This window comes from Amphibalanus amphitrite, unplaced genomic scaffold (assembly GCF_019059575.1).
Source record: "Amphibalanus amphitrite isolate SeventyFive unplaced genomic scaffold, NRLGWU_Aamphi_draft 001636F_arrow, whole genome shotgun sequence".
Taxonomy (NCBI): Eukaryota; Metazoa; Arthropoda; class Thecostraca; order Balanomorpha; family Balanidae; genus Amphibalanus; species Amphibalanus amphitrite.
The window spans coordinates 28,465-43,393 of NW_024883129.1; the positions used below are offsets into that span (position 1 = coordinate 28,465).

At 50.0% G+C, this 14,929-nt stretch overlaps 1 protein-coding gene across 1 annotated transcript in view; it reads left to right on the forward strand.

Annotated features, from left to right (window-relative positions):
- Positions 1–3,134: 3,134 nt before the first annotated feature.
- Positions 3,135–14,929, forward strand: part of LOC122374294 (actin cytoskeleton-regulatory complex protein PAN1-like) — a 61,318-nt gene continuing 49,523 nt past the window's right edge. The window contains exons 1-3 of the mRNA XM_043352946.1: positions 3,135–3,291; positions 3,595–3,734; positions 3,955–5,413. Of these exons, the coding sequence (XP_043208881.1) occupies positions 3,660–3,734; positions 3,955–5,413 (1,534 nt within the window). The 5' untranslated portion in view covers positions 3,135–3,291; positions 3,595–3,659. The remainder of the gene's footprint in view (positions 3,292–3,594; positions 3,735–3,954; positions 5,414–14,929) is intronic.

Genomic DNA, 14,929 nt, shown 5'->3' on the forward strand with positions numbered 1-14,929 from the left:
TCTACCCGTCCCGTATCCGTCCTCTGTAACGCCTCTCTGACTACCTCTGCGGCGACTTCTGCCACCGCTGCGCCAGTGAACGTCTCATCCGGCGGCAGACGCGCCACAAGTGTCTTGTACACTCCCTTGAGCATACGTCGGGTGTCCCGTGTTACATCTGAGGTCTCCTTCCCCGCAGTAGTGCAAGCTGACTGTGCAGCTGTCAGCTTCATCCTAAGCTCTTCTTCGCGTTTTTCTGCCGCTACAGCCTTCTCTTCTGCTGCCGCCAGCCGTCGCTCCGTCTCAGCCAGCTTCCTCTTGGTGTCGGTCAGCCCCGCCAGCGAGTCAGCCAGCTCGGACGTCACTGCCGCACGCGCTCGCTCGGCCTCCAGACGCAGCTCTGTCGCTCTATCAGCCCCCCGAGACACCTCGCGTAGCGCGGCATTCTCAGTCGCCAGTCTGCGTACGCCTGCCGCTAGCGCTTCCGCGTCGGTTTCCACACCGACGGGAGGTTCTAGACGGGTCAGCACCGTCTCCAGCTTGGCCTCCAGCCTTCCCAGCAGCACGCCGAGCTCAGTGCCGTCCGCTCGAGCGGCCACAGGTGGACGGGCGAAGGGAGGAGGTCGGACCGGAGGACGGCGACCCGCGACGGCCGGCTTCGGACCGCCGGGCGCCCTTCCTTTTCCCGTAGACGCTGGACCTCCCTCTGGCTCCGACGCCGCTGTTTCTAACGTCCCTGCTGCAGAAGCCTTCTGGGCATCCGAAGGCGACTGGGGTCGCGGGGATGAACTGCGGACAGCTGGAGTCGGCGAACGACGAGCAGGAGAAGGCGGCGGCGAGGGTGGAGGAGAGGGAGACCTCCCCTTCCCCATCACAGGGAACATCTGCTGACCCAGTCGAGCCATCCGCGCCAGAACGTCCGGGCGTCCCTTCGCCTTTGAAGCAACCTGACCCTCATCTCGACCACCACCCTGCAGTGAGGAGGCCTCATGGTTGGGTTCCCTGACGTCTGACGCAGTCCGATCACGCTCAGCGACTGGTAGTAAAGGTGAGGACGGCGGTGAGGGCGGAGACTCTGGCGTCAAACACCCCTCCTCCTCCAGGTCGTCCTCCGGCTCGTCCTCCGGTCTCCAGTCGCCTCCGTCGTCGGTCGGCAGCCGCAGAGGAGGCCGACGCGGCGCCGGACGGACTCCCGTCACAGACACCTCTCGCACGACCCCCAGTGAGGCGGCATCAGCCACCACCCAGCGCTGGCCGGGCCGGGCACCGCGCAGGGAGGACCTCCATGAGCCGAGCAGCGGGCCGGAGTCGTCCACCGGGCTGTGAAGTTGCCGCAGAGGCCGTGAGCGCGGGTCTTGCACGCCCCATTCCGACACGTTGAGGTCCAACTGGTCGCCGTCCCGTACGCAGCGTCCGCCGGCGGTTTCCGTCTGGTCCTCGGAGGCAAGCAGGAGTGCCACTGGGCTGCTCCCATCCACAGCCTGTGCTGCAGCCAGCACAACTTTCATCACAAACTCCTTCAGAGCTTCCTGTGATGCCACATGGATGCTGTACTGGCGGCCGGCATCACAGCAGAAGCTTATGTAGTTGTGCGGTTGGATGGCTGGCAGGGAGGAAGCCGTGAGCGTCAGCAGACAGATCTGCTGCTGCCGGCTGCGGTACAGCACCAGAACAGACCTGCGGCGGGATCGCTCCCAGTACACAGCACACCCCAAGGAGCCGAGTGACACACTCTGTGAGCCGGAGAAGGTGAACGCGGAGACAACAGATGAGTGCAGCAGCTCAGGAGTGCTGTTTTCTCCAGCAGTTGGAGAATGATCTGAAGATGAAGACTTTCTTCCATCTGCCCCAGATGTCAAATGATTATCATCTTGAGATTTTTCAGGGATATTGGAAATCTCAGTGCCATTGGGGTGTTTTGTGGATGGCAGTACTGGTGAGACATTTGCAGAGGGGAGAGAATTGTCAGTTTGGCCTGTTTCAGGGGGGTGCGGTCGCTGGTATGTCAGCAGAGACTTGTCAGAAGAGCTGGCATCCTCATCAAATAAACTGCTAAGTTGGCTTTTCTTCATTGCTGATGAAACTGTCTGCAAAAATGAATAAGTTAAAACTACACTAGCAATCATGCATACAATCTGGAAAAGGATTGAAACTGGTATCTTATAAAGGAAGACAACAGTGGCATGACAACTGATGAGCACACCTTGGTAAAAATGCGTGAAACACTGAGATCACTGAGATAGTGAGATCACGGCCATCTATAAGTACAGAGTGAGATGCACGGCACTAATTTCATTCAAAGCCTGGGCTTGACAGTATCGTGCCTACTCAAATTCAAGGCCTTGTAGGCATAAAAGTTGTGTACATGTCTGTTTCATTAAATAACTTGAGAATAAATGAAATTAATTAAGCAAGCTTTAAGAAGAAAATTGAGTTGACTTTTGGAAATCATATAAGAGTGCAAAATAAAAAAAAAACTTGACCTGAAGCATTTAACACTCGACAAAAACATTTGAAAATAATGGAAAACATTCATACTTACTATACCACGTTTTCAGGATATATTCATCGACATTATGCGATTTAAACAAACAAATACACTTCTTGGCACGGAGCTCGTTGATAAATAACAATAGCTATATACCATCCTAAAATATTTTTTATTTAGTAGCCGGAACTGAAAGCATAAATGTCTTTCCTAGGTCATTTTTGTAGCGAAAGAGCTTTATTGGTAAAATGACGTCATATTAAAATACTTCGTTCATTAAATCGTTCAATGACGGATATAGCTCATTACTCTCACTATTTATTTTACCAAAATAGCCAAAAAATTTAGAAAATTGTATTAAAATGAGGTATGTATGCGAATATTTCCGTCTAAAAGACATTTGATGTAATTTCTCAAAATATAATTGCCGCTGAATGCATCGAGATGACGCAACCGAGATTGACATGGAGAGCCTCTACATCAAAAAGTAGTTCTAAAAAATTGCGATTATTTGGGGAGATTGCTCATGTTCATATTGATTCCGGCATAAATAATGTAAAAGAATCAAAGTTTATCACATTTAAGAATGCAATTAGAAAACCAAACTTTTCTTGACTTATTTTTAAGTCGTCGATTGCGCAGGAACATCAAATAACGTTCCCGCAGCTCCCGGGTTCTGCTCCCGCCGATTTCCGTATTGTTGACCCGATGACAGCCAAGGAAACACGTACAAGTTATTTCGGTGATTTTCCTGCATAGCCATGGGTCAATAGTGGTTTCAAGAAACCAGCCGCGCCTCGTGCGCCCAGTACACCAGCGATGATGTAAGTATGATTCTTATTTTTACGAAAATACTGCAATTTTTGGTGCTTTGTTGTGTCAATCAGCGATTCCCATGACCTGCCATGCCATGTGGTTTATTTGCTTTAATATGTAAGCCATTTTTTTCTGATAAGCTTGTCAATTTATGAGCAGATCAAATCCGCTTGGATATTTTTGCATTGTTATCTGTAATTGCTATTTGATTCAAATCAAAATGTGCATGTCAATGTCCGTTACCGCATGCCTACTTGGTGTACAATGTGCTCCTTTACCAAATGGTACTAACAATAATAATATTTTTACAGGACTTCCCAAGTCTACCAAACCAGCCTTTTGGCTTACATCCAACTGACACAACAAGAAGACCAATATGGCCAAGATCACAGAGATGGCTGCAGGGCCGCTGGCCCTCGATTCATTGTGGCTTGATGAGGCCACCTCACAAGTATGTTTTGTCCTTCCTTTTCTCTTTCCATTGTCAGATAAGTCTTGTATATTGCTTATTGCCCATCAAATGCCTCAAAGGTTTTCAAAGGTCAATCAAAGGTTTTAATTATGTCAGTTTTATGTGGGTATTTCTTTACACATTGTTTTGTGTACTACCTATGCCATTGACATCCACTCCACACATACAGCAACTGACAACTTCCCTTCTCTCCCCTCAGGCCAACAGCTCAGGATATGGAGCGGCGGGTCCATTCGGCTGGGAGGACGCTGCTGGCATTGACTTCGCCGCCGAGGTTGAGTCTGTGTCGCGGCTGTTCCCCCACCTGGACGGCCTGCCCTCTGAGCTGACTGGGGACGGCCTGCTGGGCGTGGCCGAGCAGTCGGCCGTGTGCGGCGGCACGAGCGTCGCGCTGGGCGCCGCGGGGACCACCTCGTCCCCCGGCTCGCCCGCCGACCCGCAGCCGTCGCCCGGCGACCAGTGTCTGATGTCCCCATCGGACGCGCTGCTCGCCTCGCCCGACCCCAGCCTGGGCTCCTCGCCGCTGGGGACGTCCCCGTCGCACGCGGAACTGCGCTCGGCAGGCGACTGGAAGGTTGCCACGAGCTCGGTCCCGCGCTCGGAGATCGTCCATATTCAGAGCGATAACGCCATCACGGACAAAATCACGACTTTGATTGACTTTGTGCAGCCGGCGCGTGCTGTGTCCACCAAGCCGCCGCCGGCCGAGGAGATCTTCGTCTCCCCGTCTGACTTGGAGATGAGCATGAACAAAACCACAGACACTTCATCCACTGAGTACCCTACGGGTTCTCCGGTGGAGGTCACCTCTCCGGCTGCTTATGAGACCGCCTCTGGGTCGCCCGAGGAGGCGCTCTCACCCGAGATCGAGTTCCTGGCGTCCTCAGTGGAGGAAGACGAGCACACGCGCATGATCGATCAGGCGCTGGAGGATCTGAAGACCCTAGAGAGCATGTGTGGCATTACATCCGAGCCCACACCTTCGGCATCATCAGCAGCGTCTCCAGCGAGCGTTACCAACACGGCCACCACCCCACGCCCGGCGGCTTCCTCTGCTGCACCCACAACTCCTAAACCAGCCGCCACTGTGACCTCGATCAAAGAGGAGCCCGTCGACCAAGACGAGGACATTTCGATCGTGGAGGAGCGCCCTGCGGCCCGCCGTCGTCGCCGCCGTCCTCCGCGCGTGGCGGTCACCCCCGCCGCCAGCCCGGCCACCCAGATCGTCATCATGCTCACCAGTGAGCAGCTGGCGGGGATTCAGCGCTCTGGACAGATTGTGCTGAACGCCGCCGCGCTCCAGCCGAGTCTGGCGGCTGCCGAGGCGCTGACCTCGGGCGGAAAGGCGCCACAGAAGGCGCAGGCGAGCGGGAAGGCGCCACAGAAGGCGCATGCAAGCGGGAAGGCTCGCGGAAAGGCGTCTCAGACTGTGACAAAGGGACAGAGCGGCGCCAGGTCGGCGTCTGTGGTAAGGAAAGTCAGCAGCGCTTCGAGCACCATCACCAGCGCTTCGAGCACCATCACCAGCGCAGCCAGCACCAACACCAGCGCTGCGAGCACCAGCGGCACCAAGGCGGTGAAGAGACCCCAGGTCATCGTCAAACAGGAGTCGGCCAAACGAGCCAGGATCGAGGGGAAGTCATCAGTCAGCTCGAAAGGTGGGTCCCATTAAAATGGGCTATTTGCTTTTCTCCATTCTTGCTGTATCTTTCATTCAATCATTCTTTCTTTTCTTACTTTTTATCTGTTTCTTTCTTTCTTTCTTTCTTTCTTTCTTTCTTTCTTTCTTTCTTTCTTTCTTTCTTTCTTTCTTTCTTTCTTGCTTCATTAGTTATAGTGCTATAGAAACCTCTGTCCTGATATATGTAGTGGTCAATGAGTAGTAGCATGAAACAAATTATTTTGTAGCGTTGATTGCGAATCTCTAGCTCTATTTTATGCTGCCAGTATGAGTTGCAATTACCAGGAAGCTGATTCCATAGTGGAATACCAAGGCTTTCTGAGGATGGGTGCCTTTTCAAACCCAGTCGCCCACGCCCCCGAGTCTATATTTACGCTCTCGTATCACGTGGGCCGTATGTTATGTCGTAGTTGTGAAATTTGCCGAGTCATCCTTAACAGGATGGGTTGCTTGGGGCCTTTCTTGGACGTGATGCTCACGTTATGTGCTCTGTAGATTATATGTAGTGAAGTCTTCTTCGTCATAATTCCAGTGATATTTGATGGTAACTCGATCCTATGAACGGTGAACCGTTGGGCAAATTTAATCCCTGCTTTCCGAAGTACTAGTACGAACTCCTGCATGGCATTCCATACCTTAGGCATATTTCCCTAGCTAAATCTACCGATAGTGGGTACTACATGGTCAAAGATCATAGTTGAGTTCAGACAGATACCTGCCCTTGGCCTTGGTAAATGATAATCATGATAGCTTCTAGCGATCTGCCGTACTGGCTACGGTTATCGTCTTCTCAGAAGAGGATGACACAGGCGCCTGTCACTGAAGTAGCCCGACTGTTTGCCCGTGCGGGAGGGGCGTAACTAGCAGTGATGTCATCCGAAGGGGAACATGTGGCGAGCAACGGACTAGGAGCGGTACCATGTAATGCAACAAAGTTAGGAAATGTTCTGCACCGAGGGCTGTGATCTTAGCTTTGATGAGCGCAGTCTTTTCGAGTTTTCGGACTTCGTGGGCACTGTTTTGTCCGGCATTTATCATTCACAACCACTGCTTTATTAGGGTAGGGTGGGGTAATTTGAACATGTGGGGCAATTTGAACATAGTGTGAATAACAGAAAATTACGGAAAATCCATAAGTGGCATGACAATAAGACCAAAGAGAGAAATTATCGTAACTAAAAGAGCTATCATATGAACGGGGTTTAAAGTTTCAGGGAATAAAGATGGTGACGCACAGTGTAAAAAATCAATTTCGCAAGGAAAAACGCATATCAACACGTCATTGCAACTTCATTGCAGCTCAAAATCTTGCATTGCTAGCGCCTAATACGCAACGGCTTTTGTTGTATAATGACCTAATCAGTGCCTTCAATCCAAGAAATTTGCTTTTGAACTCTGTTTTTTTTTTTAAATGGCAAAATAACTTTTAGCGTGGGGTAATTTGAACATAGTGTGAGAATTTCAATGAAGACAGGGATAGCTCCGTAAAAACAACGCTCCCAGTTTCTCTTTTTTGCCAATATTTTCGACCCAAGGCAGTAGCAGATAAGTTATGCAGTTTTAGAAAATTTACGTCTAATATCCGTCTAATATCCGGCATTTTTGTTGATTTTCCGTCCAAAAATGTTAAAGTCAACTATTTGTCCAAATATGTCCGAAAATTATGCAGCTATCAACACTCAAAACCGTCATTTACCGGGTGGCCCAGAAAAAACGTTCCGAACTTTGGAGGCCTATATATCAAATTCGAGTGCAAATAACGAGACAAAATTTTCAGCAAGTTTGCGTCATTTCTTTGCGCATTGGTATGGTAAATTATAACACTATACCATCATTTTCAAGCTGGCAATCTTGAGTTGAATTAAGCAAGACGTTTTTGCTTTTTTTGTCGATGTCAAACGATAGTGATGATTGGGTTAGACGACCCATGTTATAAAAAAGAATAGAAAAATAGAGCATGTGAATGAAACCAACACGTATGTTCTTATTTTAAATATTTGTGTCTCACTTATGTGCCAAATATTCAAATACTGAGCCAAAATGGTGCTCATGGATGCCATTCGTTTTAACACCAAATCATGATTCGTGGCACGGTGCATGGATTACTGCTGATTACCCTCCTTTCAGTAGATCAAACAGTAAATCGACCGGATAAGGAAAACAAACTAAAACAGACTAGTTCCTGTGCCAGAAGACCACATGACATTTTATGAAAAACAACATTGCCAGCAGATGACAAAAAATAAAACTGGTTGAAAAGCTACCTTTTCCCAGGAATGTCAGCCAGGAAAGCATTTGAGCCACAAGATGGTTAGAAAGCTGGAAACTTCTTCCGATGCCACTGGCACAGAGCCATCGTGGTTGCCTGATGGAATGTGTCATCCTGAGACCCGAACCATCAATGAGACTAGCTGCCAGTAGCAGCCATGGCTCTAGGCCGTGGTGCCGAGGGGTGAAAGTGACCTGTTCACTCACATTTTTGAGTAAACGTCGGAGCAAAAAAGTAATTTTTACATGGCATGCTTGAAACATGAACCGTTTAAAAAGTAATTTACCGAACACCATGAAAATCACACCATTTACTGAAAATGTGTGCCGCATTGACTATTCGAAGTTTCAATGTTGTATCTTTATCACTTTCTGAGAAATATTGATTTAAAGTTGGGAACGTTTTTTCTGGGCCACCCGGTATATTGCTTATCATGTAATTTAACCAGCCGAAAAGTGTTCATTATATTGAGAGCTTAACAAGCTTTCCCTTCGCCAATCAATGCTATGCACGATTACTTTATAAAAAGCGCTGAAGTGTAGCAAGCCATCGTCCAATGTTGTCCAGTCTGCTACCTTTGTCCAACCAATTCCGAATTGGACATTGGACAAAATCAGAACTCCAAATGTCCAGGTTTCGATTGGCACCACTTCAACAGATGTAGTACGGTTGGGAGAGTTTTTATCGAACAAAATGATAGACGTTCTGTTAATTGAAGAGGGGCGAATTCTGTCAACTGACCGGTGTGCAGCGTGCAGATATTGATACTCTGCAACTGTTATTTTTGCTGTTGTGTTGATTTTTCAAGTGAAGGTATGTTTAGAATTGTTCTGCCTATTTGTTTATGGGCCAAACAACATCGGTGTTGGCGAGACTATCGTTTTTATGACAGGTAAAGGCAGTATGTTCAAATTACCCCACGGTGGGGCAATTTGAACACACCGTGACTTGGTGGAAAAGTGAGGCTATGCTATTCAAGGTATGCTCGGCTCGTCCAAAAATGAGGCTTGCATGGTGAAAGCAAGTGAGACTTGCGCTACTGAAGCAGTTTTTCTTCATCCAGGGTTGAACTGGAATTTGGTACAACGGAGAAGACGTAAAAATATGTTCAAATTACCCCACACTACCCTATTTACTCGGCAATCTTACTATCTCATGTTTGCAACAGCTGTTATGTTCTAAATTTCGTGCTCGCTCGTTCACGCACCGTTCACGTGAATTCTCTCGCCTCTGATTGGCGGATCGCGGTTCCGTCGGCCGTGGGCGTGCAGTTGACAGCGAATGAGCCTAGTACGAGGCGGGCTGGTCCCGTTAGAGCTGCCAGTAACTGACGGGACCGTTGCACAACAATGCCAGACTTGTGCGGTTCGGCTTTGGCCTTGTAGTAGGGTTGGGAGCTTGAGAATCGACACGGATGAAATAACACGGATCTCAGACTACGTCAAATCAATGTGCTATGTTTTTTTCAATAAGCTTCAGTGCCCAATGGTCAGTCTGTGGTGGGCACTGGGCGATAAAATGGATTTTGTTACGACTTATGATAAGACGCATACCTAACCTAAGCATACATTACTGGTGTGCGGCGTGTTTTTATTTATACAAAATATTGGTATGTTTTCCGCCAATGCCTTCACCGTTTTAGCTCGGCTCGTGCGGTCTGTCGGCGTCCCAAATCGACCGGCTCGCTATCTCGTGCGGCAATTACGCCCTCACCTCTGCCTGGGGAGAGTTGTGAACGTGTCCTTGGCTCTCTCCCACCTCTCCCTCCCTCCCTCCCTCCCTCCTTCCCTCTCTCGGGCCAGGCGCCAGGTACTAGTCTGACGTCATTGGAGTTATATTATTCTGCTGTGATTGGAGCTGCTACCCAGTGACGTCACCTAAACTGTAATACGGTGACCTCGTCATAGATTAGGGGCCACACCGCCGCGTGTTGAAACAGGTGGGCTTTCGCAATGGCGGCATGGGCTCGTGTGCAACAGGGGCTTATGTTCTATGTGGGTATCAATCACGGTATCAGTTTGCTATCGTAGGCACTGGAATTTAGATTGGTGCATTGGTCCGAGCTTCTAGAAATGCATGATATCTTTCTGTCTGGCAGATTTATTATGGTAGGTATAGGTTGTTTGTAAAATAGAAGCTTGTATGACTGCTTCTGAAGTGGGAGTTTGACTGCTACTGATGTTATTTATGTCATCCATATCACATTTTTTCCCTCTACAAGCTACTCTTTAGATTAGACTCTCGATGGCTAAGCAATCGATGCCAGACACTATGCTTGGACGCCAGCGGACTGGCTCCTTTGTAGGGAGATTTCACATATCGTCAGCTTCTTCACCGGTCTTGCTGATTTCTATACTGGTCCCACCTGTTTTGGTGTCTCGGACTATGCAGCTGTGGGTATTTCAGTTTGTTTCGAAGTAGTTGACCCATTACCTATTTTTTATCACCCTCTTAAGGCATCAAGTGACACCGAACTACTCTCCTTGCATACAAGCAAGATTCAAGATACCTACCTACCTATTCTGTTCAAGTTCACGTGACTGATCCAAGTGCACGACTTATAACGATAGGATGAGTGTGTAGTGTCAAGTGTGTACCGTGCGATGGGTGTTGCCAAGGAAGCCTTCTGTGCCCACCACTGTTTGCCTCAACGGAGGCCGGCCGACGGACGCGGCTCCGTCATTGATTTATCGGGGTGCCGTGCTGGCACCGGTGACGTGTCAGGGGTGTGTGACGTCACACGGGTCATGTGACCGCCATGTCTGGCGTGCCCGTGACCGTGGGGAAGGTCGAGGAACGGGGAGGGGGGTGATAGGAGGCCGGTGGCGACAGCACACAGGTATAGCTTTGTGGGCTTAGCCACTGGGGCAAGACAGCAGTTGGAACTATACTTGCGTTTGTAGGTACTTTGTGATGCTGTTTTCAGGACACGGTGAATATGACTGTCCTGATTGGGAAATGTTTCTCTTTGAATAGACGGTTTATGAGAATTTCAGATGAACTTTACAGTGAGAGAATGGCATAGTTTTAGACACAGCTCTTGGGCTGGTGTGTCGTGTTACAACTTAATAACAAAAAGCTACGTATCGCAGCACAACGATAGCAAGCACCCTCTACATCAGTGACACGACCCGGCGTTTTAGTAAGCTGTCTTTGTCTGCTCACTAAGGTCCCAAGCTCAGACGCCGCTCCCTGGAGGCCCGGTGTCACTCAAGTGATGCTCCCCTCTCCCTCCCTCCCCGGGGTGGATTGGCCCCCGCTGGTACGGAGCAGCGGGGATTCCCCTCTCTGACCCTGTCCACGTCACCTTGGCTGGAATGTCATGCCATCGGCCGGAGAAAACTGCTGGACACAGGGCTGATTCTATATGAGTCACTAATGTAATGGTCCCAGTAGGTAGGTACAGCAGCCGAAAACCAGTCAATGAAATACTTTGGGGTAAAGGTACCGTTGAAAACTCATGGCTCAAAGGTAATGGACTACCGTTGGGTCAAAGGCATTCCGTTGAAAACTCAGCAAGAGTCTGGGCCCGTCATCAATAACTTTGGGTTTGCCCGCTGTCGCAGCCATGTTGCGCGGCCATTTTGGTTGACGTGGCGCCGGGGGCTGGCGAAGACTGACCGCAGCTTTTCCGAGCCAGCTGCACAGATTATTCACTGGCTGGGCGCACCGTGAAATCGCCGCCCGGCACGAAATACAGACGGCAGGGAGGGAAGGGGAGCGTCAGCGGTTTCGGCTTTGTCTGAACTCTGAAGCTCTGCTGCGTAGTTATGGTGGGGAGAGAGGTTGTTACTGGGTGGTTCCCGGGGAGGGCTGATCAAGTGGCTAGGCTACGTACTCGTAGTTTCTGGTCGCCGCACTGCTGGATGCTGACATAATGAACTGCAAATAAGGAAGGGCGTGTTTTTACTGGATCAATGCCTATTAGATGGTAGCCGGAACCTACAGACATTGCTGGTGCCTACTGCCGGCGTAGGGAAACAAGTTACACAGGCATAAAGTAGCTATTATTTATGCCCAATATGCTTTTTACCTTAAGATATTTGTGTGTGTCGGCCTTTGGTGACTGTGTACTGAACTTTTGTGGCAGCGACGACGCGGCGACGTCAATCGATCTTGCGGGAACCAATGTCCGGGTAGGCGCGCTGACATCGAGTACGAGCAAACAGACAATGCTGGGCTCTGCGCTATCGCTTCGATGCCCCCATCTGAATTAGTTAGACTTTGGATGGACTCTGACCGGATTGAGTTGGACTTTGAAAGAGCTTTGAGTGGCGGCAAGGACGTGCTATTTTTATTATTTAGATTACCAGAGTCCGGTACGATGCTCGCTATCTGCCGCAGAGCGTATGCGGTTTTATTAAATGAGTTGTCAACTAATAGACAAAATGTCTTTTCTATTCAAAGTCACGAGCATTCTGAACAATCGCTTCTCTTGAAGCCGGTCTCCCGAACGGTCTGGCTTTACGCGCTGAATTTTGGCTTTTCGCGTTGAACTGCATGTGAACCCAGAGTGGCCTGGCGCTCCAATCTCTCCCAGCTATACCGTCGACACCCACAACGGTCTTTCACGCACTCTTACTACCAGACGTACGTTCCGTACTTGGCCCCCTCAGTCGCATGCCTCGTGGGTCGACCCGTGTCCGGCCTGGCACAACGCCATCACGTGCCAGCCACGTGGTCCGTGCCACTCGCCAGACCCCCGTGGCAGCACGGACCGCGCTCACCCCAGCTGCCCGCCGCCGCCCTCCGCCGCCCCCGGTACCGTCGCTTTTACCGACACCGTCGTCATAGGAGAGCGGGGCGGTCGTCCGTCTACTGCGCAGTTGGACCCACTGCTCCCGGCTGACCTGCCGGCGTGGCTGTGACGTCATTGTGACGTCACATATGAGAGTCGCCGATAGGGCCGCTGTTCATGCCTGACCTGCCGCCGTGGCTGTGATGTCATTCTGACGTCAGCCGCTGTACCTCAGGGCGTTGACCTGGATGATGTTCGTGAAAACAAGGAACTGGGTTCGGAATGGTGTCCTGATAATGATAATGAAAGGTAGCTACTCGTATTTCGTGGATGGCTAGCCGATGTCAATTGCCTTTTTTGTGAATGCAAATGAACTAAACGGAAAAATAGTGTACATGGTATGGAAATTCCATTGAACTTTTAATATTTCCCCTGATCAGCTGTATTTCGGTGTATCGTTTCCTGTACAATAACAGCGACGGCCCTTGCCCAGCCAGCCGCGCAGTAAGCAGCTTTCTATGTGCAGTGCGGCTCGGTATTCGTCTAGTTCCTTCGCTTATCTCCGCTAACCACCCACACCCCACATATGCAGGCCGCTGAGCTCGCGTCAGGGAGGGCGGAGTGTGCTCGTGAACCCGCGTCTGGTGTCCCTGCTGACCTCTGCAGGGATGACGTCGCCCCCAGCCCCCTTCAGGTCGTGATTCAGCGCACGGACCGGGCGGTGCTGTCACCTGGCGACAGCTATGAGAAGCTCAGGGTACCACAATTTCTGGTAGGCGGCGCTGTGGTGGTGTTTGAGCTGGGTAATTCGTTTAGCAATTGTCGTCAAGCATCAAGCAATTGTAGCAATGATTGGTTTTTGATTGCTTGTTGACTTACCAGTTATAAATGTTCTAACCGTGACAGGTTATCAAAATGCTGCCTTGTCTTTTGGTACAACTTTTTTTTTGCAACTCGGCGGAACTCAAGGGAAATGATATCAAGCGACCGAACGTTTGCTAGCATCGCTCGCACCAAACCCTGTCTGCAGCGGCGGCAACCTGCCTGCAAACTCTGTTGCTCTCCTTGACTGGACGACCTTGACTGGCGGGGCGGGTTGTTTCGCCGGGGGAGGAGGGGGGGGGGGGTGCTCTGCGTTTGGCGGTCACCGCCTGCGACTAGCGTGGTAAGTCTCACGAGAAAACGCGGCTGGTTGGTCTTTTGGAGGGCTAGGAGAGGAAAAAGAGAAGGGAAGTGGTGCGCTGGGTGCAGCGAGCAGTATTGAGGAGAAATGATGCAGCTGCGTCGGCTTGTGTAAGACTTGAAAGGAAATGGAGCGGGTGTGCGTTGGCTCACAAGTCACAGCGTCTGTTGTCGCTGATTGCAAACAATCAAACATAGGGGAGAGTGGGGAAAGATGCCCAGGGTTTGACTATGTCATATATTATTCGAAAATGACGATCGGAAAGCCAAAACTTGGAGTTTCAACGGAAGCCGACATCATTTTTCTCCAAAAATATCACACTTTCGTGCCTGAAATATGATAACTTTTTTTGCTATTAAGCATTTTCCTGAAGAAGTGAAAGGGGGCATCTTACCCCACAGCTTGGAAAAGACGCCCCCTGGCCATGGGTAAGATGCCCCCTGCACTAAAAGTGACATAAATAGGCACGTGAATCGCCTGAACGAATCAGTAGTCCCTTCGAGCCTGCAGTAGACACCAAACGTCATCGTAAGGGCCCTCAAAAGTAGTCGTAAGGGGCTTCAGAGGTCATCGTTAGGGCCATCATAGTCCAGCGTGGCCAAACAAGCCTCCGTGGTGGCGTTCGGAGACCACTGTGGAGCCCTTATAGGTCTTCATGATGCTTGAGGGCCCTCGAGCCCATCGTGGGGACCTCAGATGCCAGCGCGGCCCGTGGAGCCAACGTGGGAGCCCTCAAAGGATGTCGTGAGGGGCCCTAGAACCAATAATGGGGCCCACAGAGGCCGTCGTGAGGGCTCTCAGAGTCAGATGCCGCCCAAAAAGTCGCTGTGTGGGCCGAGAGACCGGCATGGGGAGCACCCGACCGTACCGGACTCTCAATAGTCCCAGATCGGCTTTTGCCTCTCATCACAAGTATGTAATAAATGATAAATGATAACAATAACACGTCAAATGTATATTTAAACACACAAAGCTTTCGGTATGAAAATACCTTGGTCACTGTGTTAACAGAAATGAGGACAGAAAATGAGGACAGAAAAGCTTTGTGTGTTTAAATATACATTTGACGTGTTATTGTTATCATTTATCCTAACTGTCTTGGATATTCTACATGTAATAAATGATTTGACGGGCTGCTTGAAGGACAGCCTACGGATTTAGGGGGGCGTCTTTCCCCATCAGTACAGGGGGCATCTTACCCCAAGGTACCGAAGTAACATTAAATCAGCACAATTTGTTAGCCATAAAACTACACCCTGAAACAAACTGTTTGGGACACAGTACACGCATGTTAATGTATCAC